A 27,967-nucleotide genomic window follows, 5' to 3' on the forward strand; every position below is an offset into this window, starting at 1 on the left:
TGACTTCATGCCTTCAGGTTCTTGCTGTAGGCCTGTCCTGACTACTCCATTTAAAATACACAAAATCCTCTCCCCTAGCACTCCATAAACCTCTTTCTTATCTTATTTTTCTACATAGTATTTCTAACATCCTCTGTATTCCAGATATGTGTTTATTTCACTGGCCACCTGCCTCCCATACTGGAATGAAAGTTTTAGCAGGGTGGGGACTTTCACATATTTTATTCAAGACTGTACCCCTAAGTGCCTGGAACACACACACACACGGGAAGCTCTCAATCAGCTCTCAATGGGCAAAAGAACAATAAGGCAGAGGGTGAAAAAGGCATTTCCAGCAGAGAGGCACGGAAGTGAGTAAAGGTGAACTCAGGAGAGAGGAGATGCGGACCTGGCTGGGACCTGCTGCGGGACCCCTGTGTGATCCCTGCCCTTCCTTCCTCTCTCTAGACTGTGTCATGCTTCGTGAAGCCAGGGTTGAACTTGATGACCATGAAGGCCCCTCTAGCAACAGCTTTCTCAGAGGTGGATCCTAAGGTGGGGATGGAGGTGGTCTGGGGATGCCTGGGGCCAGGCTCCTGGGGGAAGTACTGGAGGCTGGACCACAGGCAAGAGAAAAAGCGAGGCTACAGCCAAGCACGCAAGGACTTGCCTGTAAGAGGAAGCCCTGGGCTCGCCTTTCTCCCTCAAAGCCTTGTGACTTCTCGCTCCCCTTCCTGCCCTCCCCCACCAATCCCACTCCAAGCAGGCTTTCTAGTCAAACCTGAGTGGCAGGAAAATAACTTTTCAGCCACTCCAGCAGTTTCCAGCTTACCTATCTGGCCTGCAGCTCTCCAGTCCTCCTCTGTGGCAACCCTGGACCCTAGCGCTACAGTACCTCTGGTAGCTATCAGACTTCGTGGGCATCCCTGCCTTCCCTCTTCAAGAGGCTGGCCTGGGAGCAGACACACCAGCACTTGCTCCACTTGCTGACTGGGGGACCCCTGCTCTTCCGGTAAACAGCAGGTTTTGAAGGTTCGTCTCCTTTGCCTTCTCCCCAGGGAGACGCACAGCCCTGTTCTGTTCACCGCTGCATCTATCCCCAGGCCAGTTAGTTGCCTGCTCACAGGGCATGGCATTGAATTGCACCCATCACTCAGTTTCTGTACCCATCTTCCCATCAGATGGGAGTTTCCTGTGAGCAGGAGCTGTGTCCCCCCAAAATCTGGGGCTTTCTGATGTCAGGGGTTATCTCCCTCTCAGACTAGGAGGTTGGGGTGGTAGCTAAGGCCCTCCCCAGTACACTGGCCCAACTGGGGCCCCAGAGGCCAGGACTCGCCCCAACTGCATCATGGCCTGATTTGATGCAGATAGAAATCAGGGAGGCACATTTTAGGAGGGGGAAGGAAGAGGCACTGTTTGACACTGCAGCAGACCGAACCATCTGGAGGCCTGGAGCAGCTGGACAGTTTCAAGACAAACAGTCCACAAAATCAGAGAGCAGATGAAGTTCAAGAAGGGCCACCCTGGGGCTATTCACGGCGGGGCTGAGCCGGACCCCGGGAAGGCAGGAAATGCAGGCCACTACCGCCTCTTAGTGAAAGCCTCTTGTCCAGGACCACATGATGCCAGTCCTCTGTACGGTACTCTTCAGTGGCTTTTTAAGTTGCCCATAACCCCTCACCACACATACAGACACACACACAAACACAAATGCACATGCGTGGACTCTACGTGCATCTGAGTGGCCTCTGCAACCACATTCAGGAGTAACCTTAAGAGCAATTAATCCTCTCAGGTGGCAGCTGATGCAGGGTCAGGTGCCCTCCAGCATCCTCTCATTAGCAGGGGAGGAAGAGAGTGGGGAATGATAAACCGAGAGGTCAGCCAAGTCCCAGGGGCATCCTTGCCTTGGACTTGTTGTCCGACCATGGACGACACTTCTGGGGGAGTCCACACAGCTGGACGAGGTCCCACTTTCCCTTTTATTCTGCACCTGCCTCCTCTCTCCTCTGTGACATCCCTCCCCTAGTCCCTCTACCCAGGGCTCCACCACCCCTTTTCTCTGTCCTCTTCCAAGCTGTGTCCCTCCCACCGATGACTTCCTCTTCTTGCGCACATCCCTATGAAGTCTTTCACACCGCAGGTTCTTCACCAGTCATCCCCCATTCCATGCAGCCGGCAGAGCCCTTACCATGCTTCTCTGTCTCCCTGTGGCTGTCTGTGCTCTCCTCACTCTGTTACCTGGATTCTTTTGTTCACATCAAAGCTAGACCCAAACTGCTACCTATTTTCTGCCCACATGACCTTCAGGCCCCTCTGTGGGCCAGCATGCTGCAGAAATGCAAACCCATTTGGATTCCTCGGTGAGCCTACCACACAAAAACAGAATCAGTCCATGTGGAGCTTCACGAGCACACGAAGGATACAGTCCCATGGGCTGAGCTGGAGCATCGCCTGAGGCCCACAGCAGGTAGACTAGAAGGAGGAGCAAACGGGGAGTCAGGAGATCTGGTGTCCATCCCTGCTCAACTCCATGCACTGTGTGATTTGGGGGCTTTAGGGTTTTTTCACTGGCAAAATGAGAAAGTGAAAGCTTGCATTATTAAAACTCTGTATTTAGGCAGGTAACACACTGCCGTTCATCAGAAAACGTTGGCCATGACTCACAGGAAAACAGTCAGTTTCTGAGCACCATTTATGTTCTAGCCACATATATCACCTTACCAAACCCTCACAGAAGTCGGAGGAGGTACAAATACCCATTTTATAGACAAAGAAACTGAGGGTCATAGAGGTAAAGTGACTCATCCTCGGATAACAAGAGGTTTAGTGGGATTCAAACCCAGGTCTGTCTGACTACAAAGCCAGTAGAATAGCAACACTCTTTCAGGTTGGATGAGGCTAAAATAAACACCAGCACCAGCCAGTGAGTAGAGCTGTCTGTTCCCAGGACAAGTGAGGGTCATCCTGAGGGCATTTTGGCTGAATCTGAGCTAAAGCAGACTGGCCCTTTCTCCAGGAAGCCCAGAACTGACCACATTGGAGTCAGCCAGTAGAGGGCTGACTCACAGAGTTGGAAGATGTCTGAGGTTATCTAGTGCAACGTGTTACCGCCGTCAGATGCCTGGGCACCTGGGAAGGCAGCCTGGTGGGGAACAGAGTCCACTGGATGGAGATCAGGGTGTGGGGGTTCCAGCCCAGCTCTATCGCAGACCCTCTGTAGGGCCTTGGGCTTTTCGTGTTCTCTCTTCAGACTTCAGTGGCCACCTGCCACAAGAAGGCACTGGCCCCAGTGGAGAGGACTGGGCAGTGCTGGGAAGCTCCTGTGCACCAGGCACTGGCCAGGCCCTCTGCATGCATTCTCTAGGGACTCCACCCCATCCAACTCAGACATGCTGCTGCAATCAGGTGCAGAAAACCAACTACCAAGAATGTGATTTCCCAGGGAGCCAAAGGGGAGGGCATCCTGCCAGCTGGAGGAGAGGTCACTGAACAGCCCCTTTTCTCTGCTACTGATAAACTTTTGTGCCTTTGCCCCTCTTACTGCACCAGGGACAGAACTGTGACTGTCCCTCCACAGAGATCAGGTTCACAAGCAAGAGCCAGCCATGGGGGCTGAACTTGGGAACCAGCAACCCCATAGACCAAAGGGGGGAAGCCAGAGGAAAGCATAAGGGAGGAAGCCAGGACACATCAGACAGGAACCCAGAGAGGAAGACTCAGCCCTTTGGCCCTTTCTTGGTCTTATCTTCCTTCCTGGAGCAGCAGACGGGCACAAAAGGCACATGAGATGCGGAGGTCAGGTTCAAAAGGCCATGGAGGAGGAGAGTGAGGAATCTGGGCCTGGGGGAAGGTGACCGGTACAGGTTGCAGACTGTGGGATGATGTAGGCGACAATGCGCTGGGCAAAGGAGGAAGCCTCAGGGGATGCAGAGGAAGTTAGCGGCCTCAGAGGATGGGGATATTTCCCCTTCAGGAAACAACCCAGACATAGTGACCCAAGGTGCGCACAGCAGACCTCCTGGTCCAAGTCTGCTCTCCAGGGCCATCTGCCATCATCGCATCCCACCACCTCACTAAGAGTTGCCCTCACGCTCCCTCCCTACTGGGCAGTGAAGTGTGTGACCCCTTCCTCCTTCCCCTACAGCTAAGCAACAGTTCAAGAAGGTCATTTCACTCAGAGAGTTTCTAGCTCTGCGAGAGAAAGAGCCGGGGCCTCCTTGAGCTGGGGACGAGCTGGGGTCAGGGCCTCTGCGTGTGTCACGGGATATGAGCTCATCCGCATTACACTGGGTGGGGCTGGACAGTTACGGGCCTCTTCATGTGGACTCTGGGGCCTGTGGGGTGACTCACACAGACACTGAGAGAATCTCCCCCGTACACATGCCTGTCTGTGCCCCATATGGGGCAACCTGAGGGCAGAGCATGGGGCCTCTGAGCCCCTAAAAGGCTGGGGCTCCTCCAACCCCTCCCCTGCACACACACACACACACACACACACACCCCCTCAGCTCCATGCTTCACCCTCCCCACCACACCCTAGCTTTGCCCAGTGGCCAAAGGCTCACACACACTTTCTTCCCCTCAAAGCTCTCATTAGGCCGTGAATCAGAGGGCGGGAGATAGATCTGGCAGATACTAGCCCTTGGAAACCCATAAGACTGGTGTGACTACCCAGAGCAGGGTCTGCTGCCCCGGGACTGACTGTCATGAGCTGGGGAGAGGCAGGTTCCTCCCATGTGAGGTCAGCAGCAAAGCACAAGGCATGGGTGCCCATATGTGAGGATACAGGTTGGTTCTGCACAGGGGAGAGGGATGGCAGGGGCCGGAGTGGAGAGGGCTTCCCCTGCCCCAGAAGATGGCATGGCCCTGTGCTAAGGGGGAGACCATGTGAGGTCCCAGGCAGGCTCAGGGACCAGAGAGGACATGAGCAGAGGGTAGTATTCTAGAGGCAGGAGTTCCTCCATCTGTCTTTCCAGACTCAGCCCCAGGAACGTGGCCAAATAAGCACCATAAACAGATCTACTGGGGGCTGGGGTGGAGGTGCCTGTGAGGAAAACTATGGGGAAGTCACAATGCATCTCAAAATTAGCCCCAGAAATGAGTATTTGCCTTGATATTATTTAATATTTCTTTTTTGACTAGGTTGTGAAGAAGAGAGCTCAAATGATGTTCATAAAATAAGCTATTAACCAATCATTGAAAAGAAAGGCAAGTCACAATTCGGTTTTGTTTATACACACACACGCACAACTCTAAAATGCTCAACGGTAATTGTCTCCAGGTGGTGAGATGCTCTGTTCCTTCGTTCCTTCAACGAATGTTTATAGAGTACTGGCTATATTCGATGGTTATGACAGGTTCTGGGGACAGAGTGGAAAACCCACCAGGAAAAGTTCCTGCCTTTTAAAGCTGGTTTTCCAATGGGCGACATGGAAAATAAGGAAGTAAGCAAAAGCAAATAATAAAAGGGCCCTCAACTGTTCTTAGTGAAATGAAGCAAACCAGGGAATAACCCCTTAGGTGGGGTCTCAGGGAGGCTGGCTGGCAGGCCCCAGCATTTATGGGGAAGCTGAAAGACACAAAGAGTCAGGGACCCGGGGTCCCCCCAGAGGTGGGGAGCACCAGGCTTGTCCTGATAACTGAGGACCCTCAGCGAGTGTCTTTGAACCCATGGCAGTGAATTTGGATTTTATTCCAGGAGTGTTAGGTCAACATCAGCACTGGGGAGGGACAAGTAAACTCTAATCCCCACTCTGAAAGCTGGCTTAAGGTATTTTTAGAAAGTAGTTTAGAGAAAGTAATAGATGATCTTTGTACCTTCATGCATTTCCCCCAAACATTGTGTGAAATGTTTGTTTTAGCACCATAGAAAGCAATCATTATTTTATATTTTACAGGTTTAGTGCCTATTTCCTTGCCTGGAGTGGTCCACGCCTTGGAGTTTTTGTGGGCATGGCATTCTTGGGAACTTCTGTAACTATAGCCTTCAGCCTAGGCCTGGGTAGCCCCTGGCACACGGCAGGGGACCGTGGCAAAGCCTTCTGCTTGACCTTTTTGGACCAAAAGTTGTCAGATTCAACCCTCCCCCATCCCAGGACAGAGTTCATTTCCACACAGAATGGAGTTATAGATATGTCTTGAGAGCAGATGGGTTGTGGGCTAGTGGCCAAGAGAATCCCCCAACAGCCCCATCCCTTCATGAAAAGTGATTCCTCGTACCCCATTGCCGGACTGGACATCCCAGAAAGACATAACTTTCTATTCTGTGCCCTTGGAAATGAATCCTTCAGCCTAATAATGAGGATAAACCCCTTTCACAGGTGGAGAAACTGAGATTCAGAAGAAAAGCTTGGCTGAGGTCACAAAACAAGAGGAAAAAGGGACCAGTTTCCCAAGATGCCTCCCTCACCACCCTGCGCCCAGGTCACAAGTATCATGGGAGTGACTGAGCTCCCCCCAAGGCCGCTGGCCAGGCAGGAGCTGTGTGTCTCTGCAAAAAGGGGCCCTTAGGGGTTTTTTGCTTAAGGTGCCTGTGATGAGTCAGGAAGGGGCTAGAGGAAGTTGACCAACTGGAGTGGTGAAACCAGTCCATCTCCTTTACCTTGGGAAGGAGGCCAGGCTGGGGAACCGTATAAAGGACACCCAGGCCCTGCTTCGCTCAGCACTCCGCTAGAAGCCTCTCCAGCTGTCCCCACTGTGAGTCTGGTAAGTGTTAGCCTTCAGAACCAGGGTTGGGACCAGGGGACTCCCACAGGCCAGAGCATGGCTGGGGGTGGCCAGCCAGGGTGGGTGCAGGTATCACGTGTGTGCTGGAGTCAACCGCACTACCGTCCTTCCAGGAGGGCTCAGGTCACTGTGCCGGGCGCTAGGTGCTGTGGCATGGAAACACAAAACAGACAGCAATCTCCTCGTGCCCTGTATTTTCTTGGTACCATATCTGAGAGAGAGAGAGAGAGAGAGAGAGAGAGAGAGAGAGAGAGAGACAGAAAGACACAGAGAGACAGAGAGAGGAGTAAGATGAGGATGAAGGGGGAATATGGCCAGTTTCTCTCTTAAAACTGCTCGATTTGGGCTGACTGAGATTTTGCCTTCTTTATGGGGGCAAGGGGTCCAGGGACATGCTTGTGACTCTTGGCTGTGCTACAAAAGGGAGAAATGCAGAATGGGAAACACTTTCCATTTGGAGAACCCAGGTAGAGCGGGGCAGGGAAACACAGCTTAGAAGTAGGAGACTTGAAAGAACCAGCTCCAACTCTCAGCAGCCTTCCAGCCCCCTCCCACCATCCCCAGCTAAAGCTCAGAAGGGCAGGAGAGAAAGCAGCACTGGAGTTGAATAGGCCAATCTGTTCATTTTACAGAGAAGAAACCTGAGGTCCAGAGGGACTAAATGATTTGCCCAGAACCACACAGCATTTCACTGGGAGATCATGTCATGTGACTCTAGTCCAGGACGTGCACCATCACCTCTCAGATCCTCTCGGGATGGGCTACTGATTTTCCAGGACTCAGGAGTCCTCCAGGAGACCTTTCTTTTCCTGACATCATCCCTCTTCCTGTCATAATCCCAGAGCTCATCTCTCCTCTTTGGCATGAAGGTCAGAAACAAGGGAGAGACAAGGATAGGCAAGAGCAGGAGGTGAAGTGGTACCTGGCCCACCTTTGCAGAGCAGCTCTGGAGATAGTCCTCTTTGTTGGCTCTTGGGAATAAGAGGCTCCCAGGAGGGCCTTTCCCTGCTCCTCTCCATTCATACCCCTCACACTGCTACTTCTGGGGAATAACAGCCCAGTGTGGGTGGGAGAGTGCCCCCACCTAAGGGAAGAGGGGATGCTGAGAAATCAGGCACTGCTGCAGATTTCTAGTGGTTCATCTACTTCCTTGCTTTCAGTAATCCCTCTAACCCCTCATGTTTTTCAGGTTGACCTAAAGCAGCTTCCAAGATGTCCCAGCAACACACTGTGCCAGTGACCCTGCCTCCTGCCCTCAGTCAGGAGCCCCTCAAGCCTGTTTCTCCTCCCACCAATAGTCATCAGGAGCAAGTGAAGCAGCCAACTCCGCTGCCTGCCCTATGCCAGAAGACATCCTTGGAGCTCCTAGGGAAGGGCCCTGTGGAGCTCGAGGAGAAACACACAACTCTTGTGAAAGAGGTGCCCAAGCAAGAATGTGAGCCACAGCAACAGGAGCCACAGAAGCAGGAACAGCATGTGGAACAGCAGCAGCAAGAGTCACAGGAGCAAGAACAGCATGTGAAACAGCAGCAGCAGCAGCAGCAAGAGTCACAGGTGCAGGAACTGCATGTGGAACAGCAGCAGCAGCAAAAATCACAGGAGCAAGAACAGCATGTGGAACAGAAGCAACAGCAGCAAGAGTCACAGGTGCAGGAACTGCATGTGGAACAGCAGCAGCAGCAAAAATCACAGGAGCAAGAACAGCATGTGGAACAGCAGCAGCAGCAGCAAGAGTCACAGGTGCAGGAACTTCGCATGGAACAGCATGTGGAACAGCAGCAGCAAGAGTCACAGGAGCAAGAACAGCATGTGAAACAGGAGCAGCAGCAGCAGCAAGAGTCACAGGTGCAGGAACTGCATGTGGAACAGCAGCAGCAGCAAAAATCACAGGAGCAAGAACAGCATGTGGAACAACAGCAGCAGCAAAAATCACAGAAGCAAGAACAACATGTGGAACAGCAGCAGCAGCAAGAGTCACAGGTGCAGGAACTTCACGTGGAACAGCATGTGGAACAGAAGCAGCAGCAAGAGTCACAGGTTCAGGAACTGCATGTGGAACAGCAGCAGCAGCAAAAATCACAGGAGCAAGAACAGCATGTGAAACAGCAGCAGCAGGAGCCACAGGAGCAGCAAGTACAGCAGCTAAAGGGACAGCTGGAACAGGAGAATAAGGTCTTGGGCCAGCAACTGGATCAAGAGCTAGCAAAGAGAGATGAGCAACTGGAAAAGAAAGGGGAGCAGCTGCTGGAACAGCAGGAGGGGCAGCTGAAACAGTCTGTGTTTGTTCCAGCTCCCGGCCAGGTCCAAGAGACCCACCCAGTCCAGCCACTAAAGGGAGAAGTCTTGCCCCCTGAAGAAGCAGGAGGTGTAGTGCCCCCCAAACATAAGTAACCATCCCCAGTGTCCCAGAGGCCCCTGGAAATCCCACACAAGTGAAGAAAGAGCCAGTGGCCTGGCTTACCTCCAGTCCCCAGCCTGCATGGCCCGCCTCATCTGTGAACCTGCCTGACCCTGTCCCTCTGCATGTCTCTTTGATGGGGGTGGGGTAAGTTATTGCCCAGTACCGATCCCTGATAAGCCCAATCCCAACCTCAGGTGTCCAGAGCCTCTGCCTGAGGAGACAGTGACTACAGCAACTCTGACTGCATCCCCACTATTATAGCTGAATCTGTGAGTGTGTATAGTAATACAGAATAAATCCTGGAAGGCCTGGGATCCTGTATTCTCTTTGATTTTTTACCCTCTGTCACCATATAAAAACCTGTGTGGGAGTTAGTGGTTGTAAATGATTCTCTTGGCCAATTTCCAAAAGAGGGCATACATTTTGACCCCTCTTTAATTCTGTTCCCTACACCACTCAATACATTCAACAGCTTCTAAACATGAAATCAAAATAACACCAAAACAACTTCACTCGTGTACCTGAAAGTAGCACTTGGCAGACGTGAAGAGGGGATAGGTTATTCTGGTTGGGGGAAGAGGATCTATTCATCTCAGCTCAGCACTGCCTTACCTTATACCCACCAAGCCCAATCCTAGCCCATGGCCAAAGACACGGGGAGGGAGTGGGGTCTCCAGTGGGTTCTGGTCCCTGTCCAGGTTTTCTCTCCATAGAATGTCCTCATGGTTTCCAAGAGTCTTACCAACCACCTCCATGGTTAAGGAAGACTTTAGGAAAGCAAAGAAGCAGAAATGGGCAAGATGGGGACAGGAGAGACTCCTGGGACTGGTCTCTGATGGAGAAAGTGACAGTTGTCACTAAAGGAAGTAAAGGTTGGGCCAGCTGGAATCATGGAAGCAAAAAATGCTGAATAGCCTGGAGAAATACAGATCCAAGGTCACTGCAGGGATTACACTCCCTGACATTTCTGTAGCCTTTACTGCCATCAATCACATCAGGACATGAGGGCTTTCCCCTTCCTGAGAATCACCTGACTCTATTTAACCACATCATCTCAGGCAGCTTGTCTCAAGTTACCCAAGGCTATTTCATCACAGCCATGAGCATATGTCAGGGACATCTCTTTTGAGACTACCATAGGCACCCATACTCAATAGATCTGAAGGACACAGCATCCCTTACTCCTCACCCAACTCCAGCAATGCCCATTGTCATTTTTCTTTAGAAATTCTGTCTCTGGGGTAATGATGCCATTTATGCATTCACAGAAGCTAGAGACACCACACTGTTCTCCACTCCTTTCCTCCTCTTCCCTACCCCCCACCGGGAGATTAAGCCCTTGCTATCCCTACCCACACCTCCCAAGCTTTGACCAAGATCTTTTCTCACCTGAACTACTGCAATGGCCCTCAAGCTGTTCTCTTTTGCTCCCTGTCTCCACACACCCTGCAATTCACCCATCACACAGAGGACAGGGTGTTCTACTTAAAATTCTGATCTAACCACTTCACTCCTTGAGTTAACACTTATCACTGGCTCTCATTATTTAGAGGATGAGAATGTAGGCTCAAGTCCTCCCAACAAGACAGGAGTTAAAAGGAAGTCCTTGTAGAGTTGGGTGGGAAAATTGGGAGCTCAGGGAGAAGTAATCAGAAACACCCAGAATATGTGCAAATTTTTTGAAGCCTTAGGTTTTGATTTTTTAATAGATCTTATTTTTTTATTTTCTTTTTAAAATTTGTTTACTTAACTATAGCTGTTTATTTAACTATAGTTGACTTACAATATTGTGTTAGTTTCAGCTGTACAGCTTCAGATTCTTTTTCATTGTAGGTTACGAAAAAATATTGAATATAGTTCCATGTACTATGCAGTAAATCCTTCTTTATCTATTTTATATATAGTGGTATGTATAACTGACCTTTTTTTTTTTTTCAGAGTTCGTCTTTTATTTATTTATTTATTTTTTAATTTATTTATTATTTTTTGGGGTGTACACCAAGTTCAATCATCTGTTTTTATACACATATCCCCATATTAACTGACCATTTTTTAGAACAGTTTTCAATTTATAAAAAAGTCAGGAAGATGGTACAGGGAGTAACCACACACTTCACACCCAGTTTCCCTTATTATTATCCTCTTACATTAGTGTGGCACATTTATTATAATAGTTAACAAAACAGTATTGGTACATTATTACTAACTGAAGTTCACCATTTATTCCAATTACCTTAGTTTTTACCTAACGTCTTTTTCTGTTCCAGGATCCTATCTAGAATATCACACTACATTTAGTTGTCTTGTCTCCTTAGGTGCCTCTTGACTGTGACAGCTTCTCAGACTTTCCTTGTTTTTGGATGACCTTGACAGTGTTGAGGGGTACTGGCCAGGTATCCTATAGAGTATGCCTCAGTTTGGGTTTGTCTGATGTTTTCTTTGTGATTAGACTGGAGTAATGGGGGGTATTTTTTAGAACTTTTATTGAGAAATAATTGACATTCAAAAAACTGCATGTATTTAAAGTGTACAATTTGATTTTTTTTTCTTATTTGTAATATATATATGGCAATCCCAATCTCCCAATTCATCCCGCCCCAACTCTCCCCCTGCCCCCGTTTTCCCCACTTGGTGTCCATATGTTGTTCTCTACATCTGTGTCTCTATTTCTGCCTTGCAAACCAGTTGTTTTGTACAATTTTTCTAGATTCTGCATATATGCATTACTATATGATAATTGTTTTTCTCTTTCTGACTTACTTCACGCTGTATGACAGTCTCTAGGTCCATCCATGTCTCTACAAATGTCCCTTTTTAGCTCCTTTCTATGGCTGAGTAATATTCCATTGTATACATGTACCACATCTTCTTTATCCATTCATCTGTTGATGGACATTTAGTTTGCTTCCATGACCTGGATATTGTAAATAGTGCTGCAATGAACATTGCGGTACATGTATCTTTTTGAATTATGGTGTTCTCTGGGTATATGCCCAGTAGTAGGATTACTGGGTTATATGGTAATTCTATTTTTAGTTTTTCAAGGAAACTCCATACTGTTCTCCACAGTGGCTGTATCAATTTACATTCCCACCAACAGTGCAAGAGCACTCCCTTTTCTCCACATCCTCTCCAGCATTTATTGTTTGTAGATTTTCTGATGATGCCCACTCTAACTGGTGTGAGATGATACCTCATTGTAGTTTTGATTTGCATTTCTCTAAGAATTAGTGATGTTGAGCAGCTTTTCATGTGCCTCTTGGCCATCCGTATGTCTTCTTTGGAGAAACGCCTATTTAGGTTTTCTGCCCATTTGTTGATTGGTTTGTTTGTTTTTTTGATACTGAGTTGCATGAACTGTTTATGTATTTTGGAGATTAATCCTTTGTCTGTTGATTCGTTTGAAATATTTTCTCCCATTCTGAGGGTTGTCTTTTCGTCTTGCTTATAGTTTCCTTTGCTGTGCAGAAGCTTTGAAGTTTCCTTAGGTCCCACTTATTTATTTTTGTTTTTATTTCCATTATTCTGGGGGGGTGGATCAAAAAAGATCTTGCTGTGATTTATCAGACTGGGATAATGGGTTTTTAAGAGGAAGACCACAGAAGTAAAGTGCCTTTTCCATCACATTAGGTAGAGTACATACTATTTCCATGATTTATCACCTTGATCACCTGGCTGAGGTAGTGTCTATAAGGCTTTGCCACTCTAAAGTTACTCTCCTTTCCCTCCCTTGAACATCCCATATTACTATACTGTGTTCTTTGGAAGGAAGTCACTGTGCAAAGCCCACAATTAAGAGGCGGGGAGTTAAGCTCCCCATCACTGAGAATGGAGTGTTACCATAACTTATTTTGAATTTCCTGTACAAGAAATGTATCTCTTCCCTCTCTTTATGTATGTATATATGTATGGACGTATATATTTAATCGTTTATTTATGTCAGCTTGTACTCATGAATATTTATTTTGTACTTTGGGTCATGATCCAGTAGTACTTTATTTTCTTTTTTATTGTGGTAAAATACACGTTACCTAACATTTACTGTATTAATCATTGTGCAGTCCAGAGGTATTAAGTACATACATGTTGTTGTGCAACCATCACCACCATCCATCTGGCAAAACTGTAACTCTGTGCCTATTAAACAATAATTCCCCATGACCTTCTCCCCGTAGCCCCTACCAACCACCATTCCCCTTTCTTTCTTTTTTTCTAATCTCCCTTCTTCCCTTACACCCCTGCTTCTTATAACCACTATTCTCCCCTCTGCTATAAGTTCAGCTACTTTTGGCCACAAATAGCAGGGTTCCCTCCCTTTCTAAAGCAAAATAATATATCAAATATTATATCTATATTACATTGAAATATAATATAATGTTATATACCACATTTTCTTTATCCATTCATCCACTGACATTTTGTTGTTTCCATATCTTGGCTATCATGAATAATGCTGCAATGAACATGGGATATCTCTTCAAGATATCAATTTCATTTCCTTTAGGTATATACCCAGAAATGGTATTGTTGAATCATATGGTAGTTCTATTTTTAATATTTTGAGGAAACTTCATATCGTTTTCTATAATAACTGTAGCAATTTACATTCCTACCAACAGTGTACAAGAGTTCTCTTTTCTCCACATCCTTGCCAACACTTGTTAGCTTTTGACTTTTTTATAATAGCCATTCTAACAGGTGTGAGAGGATATCTCATTGTGGTTTGATTCATATTTCCCTACTGATAAGTGATGTTGGGAATCTTTTCACATACTTATTGGAAACAGTACGGTGTTGACATTAAAAGAGACACATAAATCAATGGAACAGAATAGAGAACTTAGAAATAAATCCATGCTTATGTGGTCAACTAATTTTTGACAAAGGCACCAAGAATAAACAATGGAGGAAGGTTACTCTCTTCAATAAATGGTATTGGGAAAATGGATATCCACATGCAAAAGAATGAAATTAGACTCTCAGAATGATATACACACAAAAAAAAAACTTAAAATGGATTGAAGACTTAGGAGCCAGATCTGAAACCATAAAACTTCTAGAAGTATATATAGGGGAAAATTCCTGGGCATTAGTCTTGGCAATAATAGGGTGGATCTGACACCAAAGGCACAGAGCACAAAAGCAAAAATAAACACGTGGAATACATTAAACTAAGAAGCTTCTGGGACTTCCTAGGTGACGCAGTGGTTAAGAATCGGCCTGCCAATGTGGGGGACCCGGGTTCCAGCCCTGGCCCAGGAAGATCCCACATGCCGCAGAGCAACTAAGCCCGTGCACCACAATGATTGAGCCTGAGCTCTAGAGCCTGTGAGCTACAACTATTGAGCCCATGTGCTGCAACTACTGAAGCCCGTGAGCCTAGAGCCCATGCTCCGCAACAAGAGAAGCCACAGCAATGAGGAGCCCACGCACCACAAAGAAGAGTAGCCCCGCTCACCACAACTAAAGAAAGCCTGCACGCAGCAACAGAGACCCAACACAGCCAATAAATAAATAAATAAATTTATATATATATATATATAAAGCAGCTTCTAAACAGCAAAGGAAATCATCAATGAAATGCAAAGCAAACTAAAGAGCAGGAAAAAATATTTGCAAAATATATCTGACAAGGGGTTCATATCTAAAGTATATAAGGAACTCTTACAACTCAATAGCAAAAAGCAAAAATAAAACAAAACAAACAAACAATGAATAATCTGATTTTAAAATGGGCAGAGGACTTGAATGGCACTTTCTTTATTTTGTTGCTCAAATTGTTCCAGCATTGACCATCAGGAGATCTTTCAGTTGGCTCCTATGTCCTTCATTAAACATCAATGTGGAGTCTTTAAATTTTACTTTTTGTTTTTTCCTTTGTTCCTTTGGTTGGTCTTTTGAGAATTTCCATTCTTTCTGGCACTTTGAGGTGCTCCAGGCTCATCTTGAATATTCCTGCCCCAGTCCTAGAGTCAGCAATTTCTTCAAGGAGCCCTTGCTGATTTTACTGGAGAACAGTATTAGAAACCAAGATCTGCATACTTGGTGTGTTCAATGCTACTAGTTTATTATTTCTTTTGGGCCCTCTTAGCTGCCAGAGGAAATACTAACCCATGTGTATGTGCATGTATGTGTGCATCTCTAACCATCCTTATCTGTATAATGTTAAGCTAAACACAGTTCATATTAAGGTCTCCAATTGTAATCCATTACCACGTGGATCATTCTAGCCCCTCTCTCTTTCTCATCTGCAAATTCTGACTCCAACAGTGAGAAACCTCACATCCACCATCCATTTTCCATTTTCCATTTATAGCAGGATCAGAATTGTTAACCTGAAACCCCGTACGTCCAGTGTCAGTATCCTTATCAACTATACTACAGTGCTTAAGAGCAGTTCCTCTGCCTTTGGTCTTACAGATTTCTTTCGTTTCCAAAGTTATTTAAGGCAGCGTCTTTTTATCTCATCCCCTCAGTGAGATAGTTTCATACGTTTGTAACACAGATCCTATTGTCACAGTCTGTATTCCTTCCCAGGATCCCTCAATTTCCTATTTTTTTAAATTTTGCGTACAACATTTCACTTTTGTGCTGTAAATTTCTATTGGTTTTGACAAATGCTTAATGATATGTATCCACCACTACATTATCATATGGCGTAGTTTCATGTCCCTAAAAAAAAAATCCTCTATGCTTCACCTGTTCAACCCTTTTCTTGCTCTCGCTGAACTCCTGAGAACCACTGATCTTTATTTTATTTCTATAGCTTTGCCTGTCTAGAATGTCATATTGAAATCATACAGCATATAGCCTTTCCAGACTGGCTTCTTTGACTTAGAAACAGGCATTTAAGGTTCACCCACATCTTTTTATGGTTTGATAGCTTATTTCTCTTTGTCACTAATATTCTATTGTATGGACGTACCACAATTTGTTTATCCACTCACCCATCGAAAGACATCTTGGTTGCTTCCATTTTGGGGTGATTATGAACAAACCTTCTGTAAAACTTTGTGCATAGGTTTTTTGTGGACTTAGGTTTTTAAATCAGTTAGGTAAACCCCTATGAGCACAGTTGCTGGAGCGTGTGGTAAGACTATGTTTAGCTTTGTCAGAAACAGGTATTCTTCTTCCAAAGTGTCTGTAGTATTTTGTCTTGCCACCAGCAACGAATGAGTGTTTCTGCTGCCTGACATTCTTATCAGCATTTGATGTTGAAAACTTTTTGGATTTTAGCCATTCTGATAGGTGTGTAGAGGTATCTTATTGTTTTAATTTGCAATTCTCTAATGAAGAATGATGTTGAGCATACTTTCATTGTATTTATTTGTCATCTTCTATCTTCTTTGGTGAGGTGCTCTGATCTTTTGCTCATTTTTAAACTACTTTGATCATTTTCTTATTGTTGAGTTTTTTAAAAATTCTTTGTATGTATTGGGTTGATCAGAATTGCAAATATATTTTCACAGTCTGTGGATTAATAGTGTCTTTCACAGAGCACAAGGTTTAAATTTTAATAAAGTCCAACTTCTTAATGTTTTCTTTTGGGAATTGTGGTTTGGTGTCGCATCTAAAAATTCATCAACAATCCCAAGGTCACTTGGATTTTCTCCTAGGTTACCCTATAGAAATTTTATAGTTTTACATTTTACATTTAGGTCCACAATCAATTTTTAAGTTAATTTTTACGAACGGTACCAGGTCTGGGTCTCAATTCTTTTCTTTTCTTTTTTTTTTTTTTGTAGATGAATGTCCAACTATTCCAACATGACTTGTTGAAAACACTATCTTTCTCCACTGAAATACTTTTGCTCCTTTGTCAAAGATCAGTTGACTCTGCTTGTGTAGGTCTATTTTTGCTTCTCTATTCAGTTACATTAAACGATAGCTCTATTCTTTTACCAATATCATGCTGTTTTGATTGCCATGCTTTATAATAAGGCTTAAAACTAGGTAACGTCAGTCTTCTAACTTTGTTTTCTTCTTTAGTCTTGTGTTGGCTAATTTGAGTCTTCCACCTTCTCATACAAATTTTAGAATCAATCTGTTGATATTCACAAAACAGCATGCTAGGACTTTGTTTTGGATTACATTGAATCTGTAGATCAATTTGGGAAGAATTCACATCTTAACAATATTGTCTTTGAATCCATGAACATGGAATATCCTTCCATTTGTTTAGATCTTTGATCTCTTTTTTCAGACTGTTGTAGTTTTCACATACAATTCCTGTACATACTTTATTAGATTTTTAAGTAAGTATTTTTTTTTTGGTAAGTGACACTATGATTTTAATATTAAATTCCATGTATTCATTGCTGGGATATAGGAAAACAGTTGACTTTTGTATATTAACCTTGTACCTTGTGATCTTGCTATAACACTGTTAGTTCCAGAAAATTTATTGTTGATTCTTTGGGATTTTCTGTGTAGACAATCATGACATCTGTTAAGTTCTCCCACGTGCTGGTACATATTTCCTGCAGATCCATCAGTGAATAATTCCTTCCTCCCTTAGCAGGACCAGCACTAACTCACTTAGCTTTGCTGAGACTTGAACCATCACCAGGAGAGGAGATGGGGGAGATCTTAAGTTATATGATAATGTCTGAAGCATCTGCTTCAGGTGAATCCTCTTCGTATCTTCAGCCAATGGGAATGTGGGGACTGATGTGTTCTATCCAAGGAGAGTGGCCTGCTTTTCCAAGCTGAGAAGATTCAGAGGATCTGGAGTTCAGTGTTGTCAAGCACAGCCATGAATGTGTTCCCAAACCCAAGTTAAGGTTCCATTCTTTGCCTATTAGGGGACTTCCCTTGGTATAAGAAAAATGTAGATGCTGCAAATTCGGCTTTCTATAAAGGTTACTGTTAGGTCCTAGGCTTGCTGTTTAGGACCATCTGCCCTTTGCAGGTGATGAAGATCTCTTCAGATGCTACTATGGACACCTTCTGACTGTCACATCATGTCTTAAGATGATGAGTGGATGACCTGAGTTTGTCTTTTTTTTTTTCCTCCATTTATCTCAAATGTCAAAGATATTGCACAAGCCAGTGTATCACCTTCCATTGAATCTTGCTCCAATGCACCATAAAAGGTAGTGCAACACGCCAAGGGCTCCCAAAACCAGTGAAGGGGGTTTTGTTTCCTTCTAGCCAGCAAGCAAGCCAACTCTAAAATTTCACCCCTGGAATCAGCTTCCTGGAACCACGGCTGGTATCACCTCACTCCCTGAGATGAGGATTTGTTTGCAAGTAATTTATTAAGATTGCGCTTCCAGGGGAAACTAGTAAGGGAGTAGGAGAAGCAGGACTGTGAAGGAGACGGAGTCATGCAGGTGTCGTTTCAGACAAAGATGGGTGGGGTTGAGGGGGTGGCGTGGGGCGGGGAGTGGAGCATCAACCTGCCCCTGCAGGGAACTCTAGAGTGTAGAACAAGCCTCAGAGCTGCTGTTGCAGAAGCGAGAGAGTTGGGCTGTTGTGCTCCTGTGCCTGTACGTCACTGGCTGAGGCCCAGTCCAGGGAGACATACGATGCCAGGTACCTCAGGCTTTTCTGCCTGTGAGGACAGAGCAAATTCGGTTGCCCGAGGGCAGGCATCTGAAGAAGCATCACCGTGTGACCAACGGAGGCAGAATCATATCAGCGTCCACGTGGTGTCGACTGACTCCATGATGATGTGGTCAGCGAAATCCAGACGTGAAACACTCTGCATGACAGAAAACACGCTTTCTTCCATTAAAACTCCCAAGAAGACAAAAAAAAAAAAAAAAAAAAAAAAGGACTGGGATTCTATACATGAAAATAAACTTAAGAGATAGATTAACCAATAACAATGTACCTACCTTGTTTTGATCTCAATTCAAATAAATCGTTGGACAAATAATGACTTTTATGAGATAGTTGGAAATGTGAACACTGAGTGGACATTGCATAATAAAAAAGGATTTTGGCATTTTTAAGGTGTGATAATATTTACTATAACAGCTGAGGGAAAAAAGAGTCCTTAATTTGGAGATACCTATAGATAAAGTGACATGAGTCTGGAATTTGCTTAAAAAAATACTGAAGGGGGCCAGGGAGTGGGCACATAAATGAAACGAAATTGGCTGTAATTTGATAATTATTAAAGTGGGTGAGATACATGGCATACTTTTTACTATTCTATCCACTTTTATATAGGTTTAAAATTTCTCATAAAATAGTGAAACATACATTGAACAATGCTAATATATAAAGTATAGAAATTGTAACTTTGTAACTAAAGGTAGAATTAAAAACTTAGATTTTAACTTAAAATGTAAGGAGCAGAGGAGAACTTTTGAAATATTTCACAGAGATGTCTTCACTTGATTCCCCCAAAGAAACATAGTATGAGACAGGTAGTTTTCTTGATAAGTGACCCCAGGTAGCAAGTCAGGGGCATGAGGAAGAGTAAAACAAGATGGGAAAGAAAATCAGTCCAGGGGTATGTGGTGGAGCTGGGGCTTACTGTGGGCACCTGGAGCTAAATTCCACTTGGGAGCTTCTAGGGGCTGTATAGAACTGGGTCAGAATTGTCCACCTGAGATAGGAAAGGATGTTATCTCTCATGGACTCTGGTCTTCTAATCAGCAGTTTCCATAGGGGGTACTAACCCCCTCAGGTTTCCACACTGTGCTTGCACACACATGATGGGGCAGACTCCCGCCACAACACCCTGGGACAGAAGGAAGAGATCCCGGGTGTGGCTGAAGCGAAGTGCTGTCAGACCACCGCTGAGCATATGTGGTTGGGACAGCTACACACCCCTAGGCAAAAAGGGGGTTGGGAAAATGGGAGGTGGCACACAGAAAATGTCAGACTGTAAGCATCTAAAAAGTCTGACAGGAGACACTAGGGGACCTTGTGGTCAGAGCAGTCTCCCTACTGCAACCCACCTCTCTCCACCCCCACCACAATAATCACTTTATATAAAGTCTCCCCTTACTAAAAAAAAAAAAAAATATATATATATAGTAAAGTTTGACAGCGATTGAATTATTTTCCTAGTAATTTCTCTTTTTCATTTAAAGTTCAATTTGTTATAAATTTTTTTCTCTTTGTAGTTTCTGCTCTGACTACAGTCATGATTCCCCTTTTTAAATTCCCGGTATTAATTTTTTATCTTTTTCACACTGGTAAATATTATCAGTCTTAACTATTTTTTTCATCTTTTCAAAGAATCCATTTGCCTCTGTTGATTACCCTCTGCTGTATCTTTGGTTTTTATTTCATTAATTTCTGATTTTATATTTAGTATGTTCTTACATCTACATTATTTTGGCAACTGCTTATTTTTTAATTCTAATTTCTCATGATAGAATTTTAGATCATTAATTTCCAGCCTTTTACATTCCTATAAAACCTTTAAAATCTTGAATCCTCTTTCATTTTGTTGCTTTCCCTGTATGTCCCATGAGTTTTTGTATGCAATGTTTATGTTACTGTTTAGGTTTTTTTTTTTTTTTAAGCTCCTTATTGGAATATAATTGCTTTACACTCTTGTGCCAGTTTCTGAGGTACACCAAAGTGAATCAGCTGTATTTATACATATATCCCCATATCCCCTCCCTCCAGGGACTCCCTCCCACCCTCCCTATCCTTGCCCTCTAAGTCATCACCCATCATCGAGTTTATCTCACTATGTTATGCAGCAACTTCCTACTAGCTCTCTATATTTTACATTTGGTAGTGTATATATGTCAATGCTACTCTCTCACTTCGTCCCAGCTTCCTCTTCACCCCCTCCAAACCCCGTGTCCTCAAGTCTGTACTCGGCATCTGCATCTTTATTCTTGCCCTGTCCTGGGTTCATCAGTACCATTTTTTTAGATTCCATATGTATGAGTTAGCATACAGTATTTGTTTTTCTCTTTCTGGCTTCCTTCACTCTATATGACAGTCTCTAGGTCTATCCACCTCATTACAAATAACTCAATTTCATTCCTTTTTTATGGCTGAGTAATATTCCATTGTACATATGTGCCACATCTTCTTTATCCATTCATCTGTTGATGGGCATTTAGGTTGCGTCCATGTCCTGGCTATTATAAATAGTGTTACTGTTTAGTTTTAAGTATTTTCTAATTTCCTCCAGAATGTCATGTCCAGTAGTAGAAGTTACTGTAATGCCACAGTATCTCAGACAGGAAAGCCAACCTTGGCTTTTACCCCTCAGAGATAAACAATTGGGCCAATCTACTAGGTAATGATAATAATTATTATTATTAAACAAATAAAACAACCCGACCAGGTAAAGGCACCATTGTGGAGGTTGGAAAGATGTATGCTAGAGTTAGACACAGCTGGAACTGAACCCAGCTACACTACTTACCTCCTGTGTGATCATAGGTGAGTTACATAATATCTTTGATCTGTCTTTTCATGGTTGTCTTAATCCAATCAGGCTTCTATAACAAAAAACCATAGACTGGGTGGCTTACATGTTTATTTCTCACAGGTCTGGAGGATGGGAAGTCCAAGATCAAAATGCTGGCAGGTTTGGTGTCTAGTAAAACCTACTTCCTGGTTCATAGACTGCCGTCTTCTCACTGTGTCCTCACACAGAGAAAGGGGGAAGGGAGATCTCTTTTATAAGGACAATAATCCTACCCTTATAACCTAATTGCCTCCCAAAGAGGCCCCCACAACCCAACTCCATCACACTGGGGGTCAGGATCACAACATAAGAATTTGGGGGACACACAAGCATTCAGTCTATGACAATAGTTAAAATGCACACAGGAATACTGATCTTTCAACATCAGTTTGTTTATGAAATAATGTTTGGAACATACTTGGCACTGGGTCTAGCACACAGCCAGAGCTCAGCAAATGGAACACTGCACGTTTGGGATTTCAGAAGCTCCCTCTGCTTTCCTTGCTGCCTTCTATTCACTTCCCTAATTGGCCCATTAAAATAGGCTTGATTTCTTTCTTATGTGCCAGACAATGTTCAAAGTATTTTGCATTCTTGAAGCCATTTAATCCTTAAAACATGAAACATAGTAAAGGAAACATAAGTACCAAGAAATCCTGGCTGATTTTGATTAACCAATCAGCTCTAGCAAACTTGGGGAGTGAGGAAGTATTCCCCAAAATACTGCAACGATTGGCTCTTTGGCTTATGTGCTTTTGGAATTTTCCTAGCACAAAGGAATAAGAATACAATCCAAGCGAGAAGAAACTACAGTGGGTGGTCCATCACTGGTACAGGCTGGCCAAGAGGAAGGGCATTCAAGGTGGCCTGCCTGTCTTCCAAAGCGTCTGTGGTCTCTTACCGCCCTCTAGTGTCGTGATTCAGAAGAGCAACATTGGAAGAGAAGGGCTCCACCCAAGGAAGGTCCGAAAAGCAAAACTTGGATATCCATGTATGACACCTCCAAAGAAATGGTGATGATAAGGGCAGTTCATGCCCTGAAGGATTCAGAGTGAGCAGGGGCATAAAACGAACGCACAGATGACTCTACTGACATTAACCGCTGCCATTTATTTAGCACTGGCCATACATCAGTCACAGCGTCAAAAACTTTATTTACGTGCATGATCTCATCTCCCTGGCACAACAACACCATGATGTAGGCATGCCCATCCTCCTTGCCTTAGAGTCAAAGAGACTGAAGTTCAGAGAGGAGAAGTCTTGCACCCAAGGTCACAGCTAGTCACTGAGATTCAAACTCGGGTATATCTGAATCCAAAGACCATATAATGCTTTGGAGACTCAGCGATGGGAGATCTCACAAGGGTTGGTGGACTGTTGGAGCGCCTTTCTGGAGATGATATATGAGCTGGGCTTTGAAGAATGGGCACTAAGGAAGGGATCCCAAAAGGGGATGGAGCAGGGTCCCAGAGGGAACAACCTGAATGAAGGCATAGCCTGTGCATGGAATGAGTGGTTCAGGTTGGCTGCAGCGTGGGAAGCAGAGGGAAAAATTGGAAACAGCAGCTGGCCTTGATGCTATATTCTGTGTTCTTCCCACTGTGTTCTTAAGTTCCCTGCTATAGTCACAAGGCAGCTGAAAATGAAACAAGAGGTGTGGTTTCCAACCCATGTGGAAAGACAGAACCTGCCACCTCTGTGTGACTCTTACTGATCATCAGGGATGCCCCAGAGCAGCTAGGCACTCTGAGGGGTACAGGTGGGAGGACCAGGTGAAGGCCAAGTTAACAAGTACGGTAGAGCTAGTCTGAGATGGCAGTTCCACCTGGGAGAAGGAGAGTAGGCGAGGACTCCTTCTGCAAGAGGCCACTTCATACGGTGACCCTCTCCTCTGGACCTCAAATGACAGTGTGTGGTTTACCAAGGTCACATGTACTCAGATGGACAAAGAACACACTTTTAAAATAGGATACTTTTCCCAAAAAGCCATGACATACAATACAATGCAAAGGGACCTACACTTGGCATTAGTAATTGTATTATTGCCATCTTGCTAAAGGTTGGTTTCTTCCTGACTAAATTTCAAGTAAAAATTTAGAATAGAAGTATGCTCTCCAGGTTTTAATTAGGATCCAAGATAAGGGAGAAGATAGGAGCCTCGACTTGTGCCTTGGCTCAACCCACCTTCTAAGAGCAGTCAGGGCAAGCTTCCTCAAGCAAAACTTAGATCAAGTTACTACGAGCCCAGACTCTTCCACAGCCCCTGCACCTCGTGGAACTCAGTCCCTGCCTGACTCCCTGAACTCACCCACTCCTGGTCCACCAGGCTCTAGTCACATGATGCTCACTAAACACATTAAGACCATCTGCATCTCAGGGCCTTTGCACATGCTCTTGCTCAGCCTGTATCTGCAGACCTTTGTGTAACCATCTTGCTGTCCTCCAGACCCAGCTCCAATGTCTCTGCCTAAGAAAGGGCTTCCTACCCACCCTAGTTAAACATAACCATGTTGTAGCTTCTTCATCGCCCCCATGACTTACCTGAAATCACGCTGTTTATCAGGTTAGCCAAAAAGATTGCTCGGGTTTTTCCTTAAGATGTCGTGGAAAAACCCACATGAACTTTTTGGCCAGTCCCAATACTTGTTTCTTGGTTGTATACGTGCTTGTCACCTCTCATCCCCTGTGAAGATGTAAGCTCCAAAGGAGAAGAGCCTGTGTGGGTCACGTTGTGCTGCGTGTTCTCTACCTAGAAGGTGGCCAGGGCCTGGTAGGCACTCAGTGAGTGTTTGTTGCTGTGGACACAGTGTCTCTCTGTAGACCAGGTTTTCCACACATGGGGTGTTCTTGGTGATTTCCACTCTTCTCCACTGGATCAGGCCTCACAAATACCCTGAGGTGTAACAAGAGCAGGACGCTATCCTACAGCCCACGAACCTAGAAATTGGTCAGTGCCTTGAGCCAACTCCTGAACTCACCCTCCAGATGCCCAGTCCCCAGGATCTTTTGGACTATCCTTAGAATAATAGTGGTGTGATGGAATGGTCTGGCAGAGTTGCGTAGGAGTAGAAGGGAAGGGGTAAAGAAGGAAGATTTCTTTGAGCCAGAGGGATGGGTAAACTTATCTCCCAAAGTAGGAGAACTTTAGGAGAAAAGGGGGGGTGTCCTTGACCTCAGCTTGCCATAAGTGTATTGAAGAGGCAACAAAGAGCATGGTCTACCTCCTAGGAAGAATTCAGATGTGCCTCCTGACTGGTTATTTCCTCCTTTGCCTGCTACAACAACCTCCAAATAACTCCACCAAAGCACTCACCATATACTATTGAAGTCATCTGTAGAGTCTGCTACTTGCTCTAGGATCTGAGGACTTACAGAGCAGAAACTACTTGTATGTCTTATTTATCTCTGAATCCTCAGTGCCTGGAACACAGTAGGTGCTCACTAATTGTGGGATGAATATAATTTGGGGTGTGCCTGGGTGAGTTCTCTATTTCTATACCACCCCTGAAGTGGACTTTCCATGCAAACAGCCACTCCTTGTTGTCCATCCAAGACCACACCCCAGCACAGACCCACGGGTTATGAGGACAAATTCCCAAACAGCCTCACAACAAAAGGAGGAGCCGAGAGGCAAATCTGAGGCTTGCATCACGAAGATACCATTCTATTTATACCCCTCCTTGAAGAGAAACAGAAATATCTAAGTTTGCAAGTGTGCATGTGGGGGGTTGGGGTGTGTGTGTGCAGGCACACGTGCCCTCACGCATCTCTTTCGGGGTAGAGGGCGAAGAAGCTGTCACCTGCATGACTGTATCCCTCAGCTCAGCCTCCCATAACCTTCTGTTTGGACCAGTCATTCCACAAATATTTATTGTACTTAGGTCCACATTCATTTGAGCTTGCTAGTAGGCAAAACTCTATTCCTTAAGACTGCTATTTAATCTTCCCAAAAGTAAAAACTGCCTCTAGCACGGGACTCCTCCATGACAAAGCATTACTTCAATTCCTGGAATATTTACTGGGATCTTGTTTGTGTGCCTGGCTCTGTGCTGGTCTTTGGGGAGGATGTCTCTGGCTCTGTCCTCCAGGGTCTGACACCAAGTTTAACAAATCATATACCCAGATATCTCAAGAACCAAGAAAAACATTTCCTAGTAGATGTAGGAAAGCCTATGGAAGTGAGAGAGAGTTGTTTCTTGAGACAGAGAGGATATATTTCTTGGGGATGAAAAAGGCTTCATGAAGAAAGTACCATTTGAATTTTATACATCAAGTGTATTTTTTATACTCTGTGTGGGAAACTCAAAATATCAGAAGCTACTCATTTAACATGGAGATAGTTGACTGCTCGCTACATCTTCACCGCTCCCTCTGGGGTGGTCTCAGCATCATTTCCAAGAGCACTAACTTGCTTTTCAAGTTAGCTTTGACCTCCATGCCAGACAGTACTTCCATTCTCTCTTTGCCACTACAGCTCTGGGCCCCACTGTCTCTGAGAATCATCAGTCACATCCCTGTTGTAACCTCTAAATTTCCACCACTTGCCTCTTTCCCCAGCCTCGGACCACAGTCTGAACTACCCCAGCCCCAAGGTTTCCATCGCTAGTAGGGTTTTCTTATTGGCCCCCATGAGTTCCTCAGCCCTAGGCCAGCCTTACGCAGTAATCCTGCTGCTCTTCCTTCTGGACCCACAGTGGTGACAAGGAATGCACAGGCACAGCCCTGGCTACCCTATTCCATTCACCCCAACTCACCACAGTTCTACTCTTCTCTCCTCTCCTCAGAGAGTCTTTTCCCTCTGTCCATAGCCTGATTCTCAGTGGAAACCTAGGATTCTATATTCACATAAAAATTGAGCTCCCCTTTTGTTCAATTTTATCTTCTCCAGCTAGACTCTAAACATCTTGAAGACCTAAATTTTACACTGCTACCATTCTTTTTGGTACCCAACCCTGTGCTTAGCTACATGATCGATGCTCAGTAAACACCTGGGGAATGCATATTATTTGCATGCACTTCCTTCAGTGCCTATCAAAGGACGTTGCACACAGAGAGAGTACCCTGCATAGTAGTGAGGACCAGCTGAGGGTGTGTGTGTTTGTGTGTGTGTGTGTATAACACAGAATATAGAGACCCACCCCCACAGAACCTTGGTATGACTCAGAATTTCAGAACCTTGGTTTGACAAAGTCTGATATCTCTACCTAGAAGCAAACATGAGATCTGCTTGTCTGGGTTCCACAGGCCCACTTGCCAGTATCATCCCCACTGAAGGGTGTGCGTGGAAAAGGAAGAGGAGGCAGGGAGCGGGTCCTCCACCGCCTTCATCTGTGCAGGCCCAGCCTCACTGCTGAGAGCAGAAGGAAGTAAGCCAGAGAACAGAAGCCAGGGTGTTGGGACCTGAGGCTCCTGGGACGCCTCTCGGGATCTTCTCTTCCATGCTTTGTGGCACTGCCTTGCCTCAGGCCCGTAAGTGTGGAGACACCAGACCCCAGCCCTTTTGCCTGATTCTTTATTGTCTCAAATGGAACTATATTTTAAACCGATTGTTTAATGCATTTCTCTTTAGGTCTGTTAAAAACCAAGGAGCCAGCCTACACTTTAATATTGTGAGGATGCAGTTTACATAGATAATTAGTAATGTGTTTACAGATTTCCGTATATCTGTAGCTAAAATATGTTAGGCCAATTTTAGAACATTCTATATTGCATCTGAAATGTAATATAATTTTTGAAGCTCTTTATTGGAATATAATTGCTTTACACTCTTGTGCCAGTTTCTGAGGTACACCAAAGTGAATCAGCTGTATTTATACATATATCCCCATACCCCCTCCCTGCCACGACTCCCTCCCATCCTCCCTATCCCAGCTGTCTAAGTCGTCACCCATTATCAAGTTTATCTCACTATGTTATGCAGCAACTTCCCACTAGCTATCTGTTTTACAGTTGGTAGTGTATATATGTCAATGCTACTCTCTCACTTCATCCCAGCTTCCCCTTCGCCCCCTCCAAACCCCGTGTCCTTAAGTCCATTCTCTGTGTCTGCATTTTTATTCTTGCCCTGTCACTGGGTTCATCAGTACCATTTTTTTAGATTCCATATGTATGAGTTAGCATACAGTATTTGTTTTTCTCTTTCTGGCTTCCTTCGCTCTGTATGACAGTCTCTAGGTCCATTCACCTCACAGTTTTTTGGCCTGGTTTAAGAGAGCTATCACATCCAAAGAAGTACCTCAAAAAGCAATTAAATGTTTTAATGTAGGTCACTAGAAGAATGCCAAGGGAAATTTTCATTAACACTCAGAGCAAAATTTCTTAAAATTATATGTCTTAATACCCTATCTAGATATAGACAGCTAGCTAGACAGGTGTAGATATTATCAACAGAAATTGCCCTCTTCCAAAAAAATCTCCCCTTCCTTTCTAAAATTGCATAGGAACAGTACCAACACCAGGCA

General features: G+C 44.8%; 1 protein-coding gene and 1 long non-coding RNA gene across 5 annotated transcripts; one reads left to right on the forward strand and one right to left on the reverse strand.

The window, feature by feature from the left end:
* Positions 1-6,599: 6,599 nt before the first annotated feature.
* IVL (involucrin) lies at positions 6,600-9,421 on the forward strand. 4 transcript variants are annotated; one of them, XM_057724146.1, is made up of 3 exons: positions 7,430-7,577; positions 7,898-8,688; positions 8,746-9,421. In XM_057724146.1, exons 2-3 carry the CDS (start codon positions 7,921-7,923, stop codon positions 9,097-9,099), a joined length of 1,122 nt encoding a protein of 373 aa, XP_057580129.1. In that variant the 5' UTR covers positions 7,430-7,577; positions 7,898-7,920; the 3' UTR covers positions 9,100-9,421. The 4 variants fall into 4 exon arrangements, with proteins under 4 accessions (XP_057580104.1, XP_057580119.1, XP_057580129.1 ...); XM_057724121.1 differs by lacking the exon at positions 7,430-7,577 and adding an exon at positions 6,600-6,687 and having other exon boundaries at positions 7,898-9,421; XM_057724136.1 differs by lacking the exon at positions 7,430-7,577 and adding an exon at positions 6,652-6,678 and having other exon boundaries at positions 7,898-9,421.
* Positions 9,422-18,351: 8,930 nt separating this feature from the next.
* LOC130846131 (uncharacterized) lies at positions 18,352-26,694 on the reverse strand. Its single transcript, XR_009051517.1, has 4 exons — positions 24,820-26,694; positions 24,048-24,399; positions 21,462-21,537; positions 18,352-18,815 (listed from the first exon to the last, which is right to left on the reverse strand). It is a non-coding gene; the product is annotated as an uncharacterized LOC130846131 (long non-coding RNA).
* Positions 26,695-27,967: the final 1,273 nt, after the last annotated feature.

This window comes from Hippopotamus amphibius, chromosome 1, assembly GCF_030028045.1.
Source record: "Hippopotamus amphibius kiboko isolate mHipAmp2 chromosome 1, mHipAmp2.hap2, whole genome shotgun sequence".
Classification (NCBI taxonomy): Eukaryota; Metazoa; Chordata; class Mammalia; order Artiodactyla; family Hippopotamidae; genus Hippopotamus; species Hippopotamus amphibius.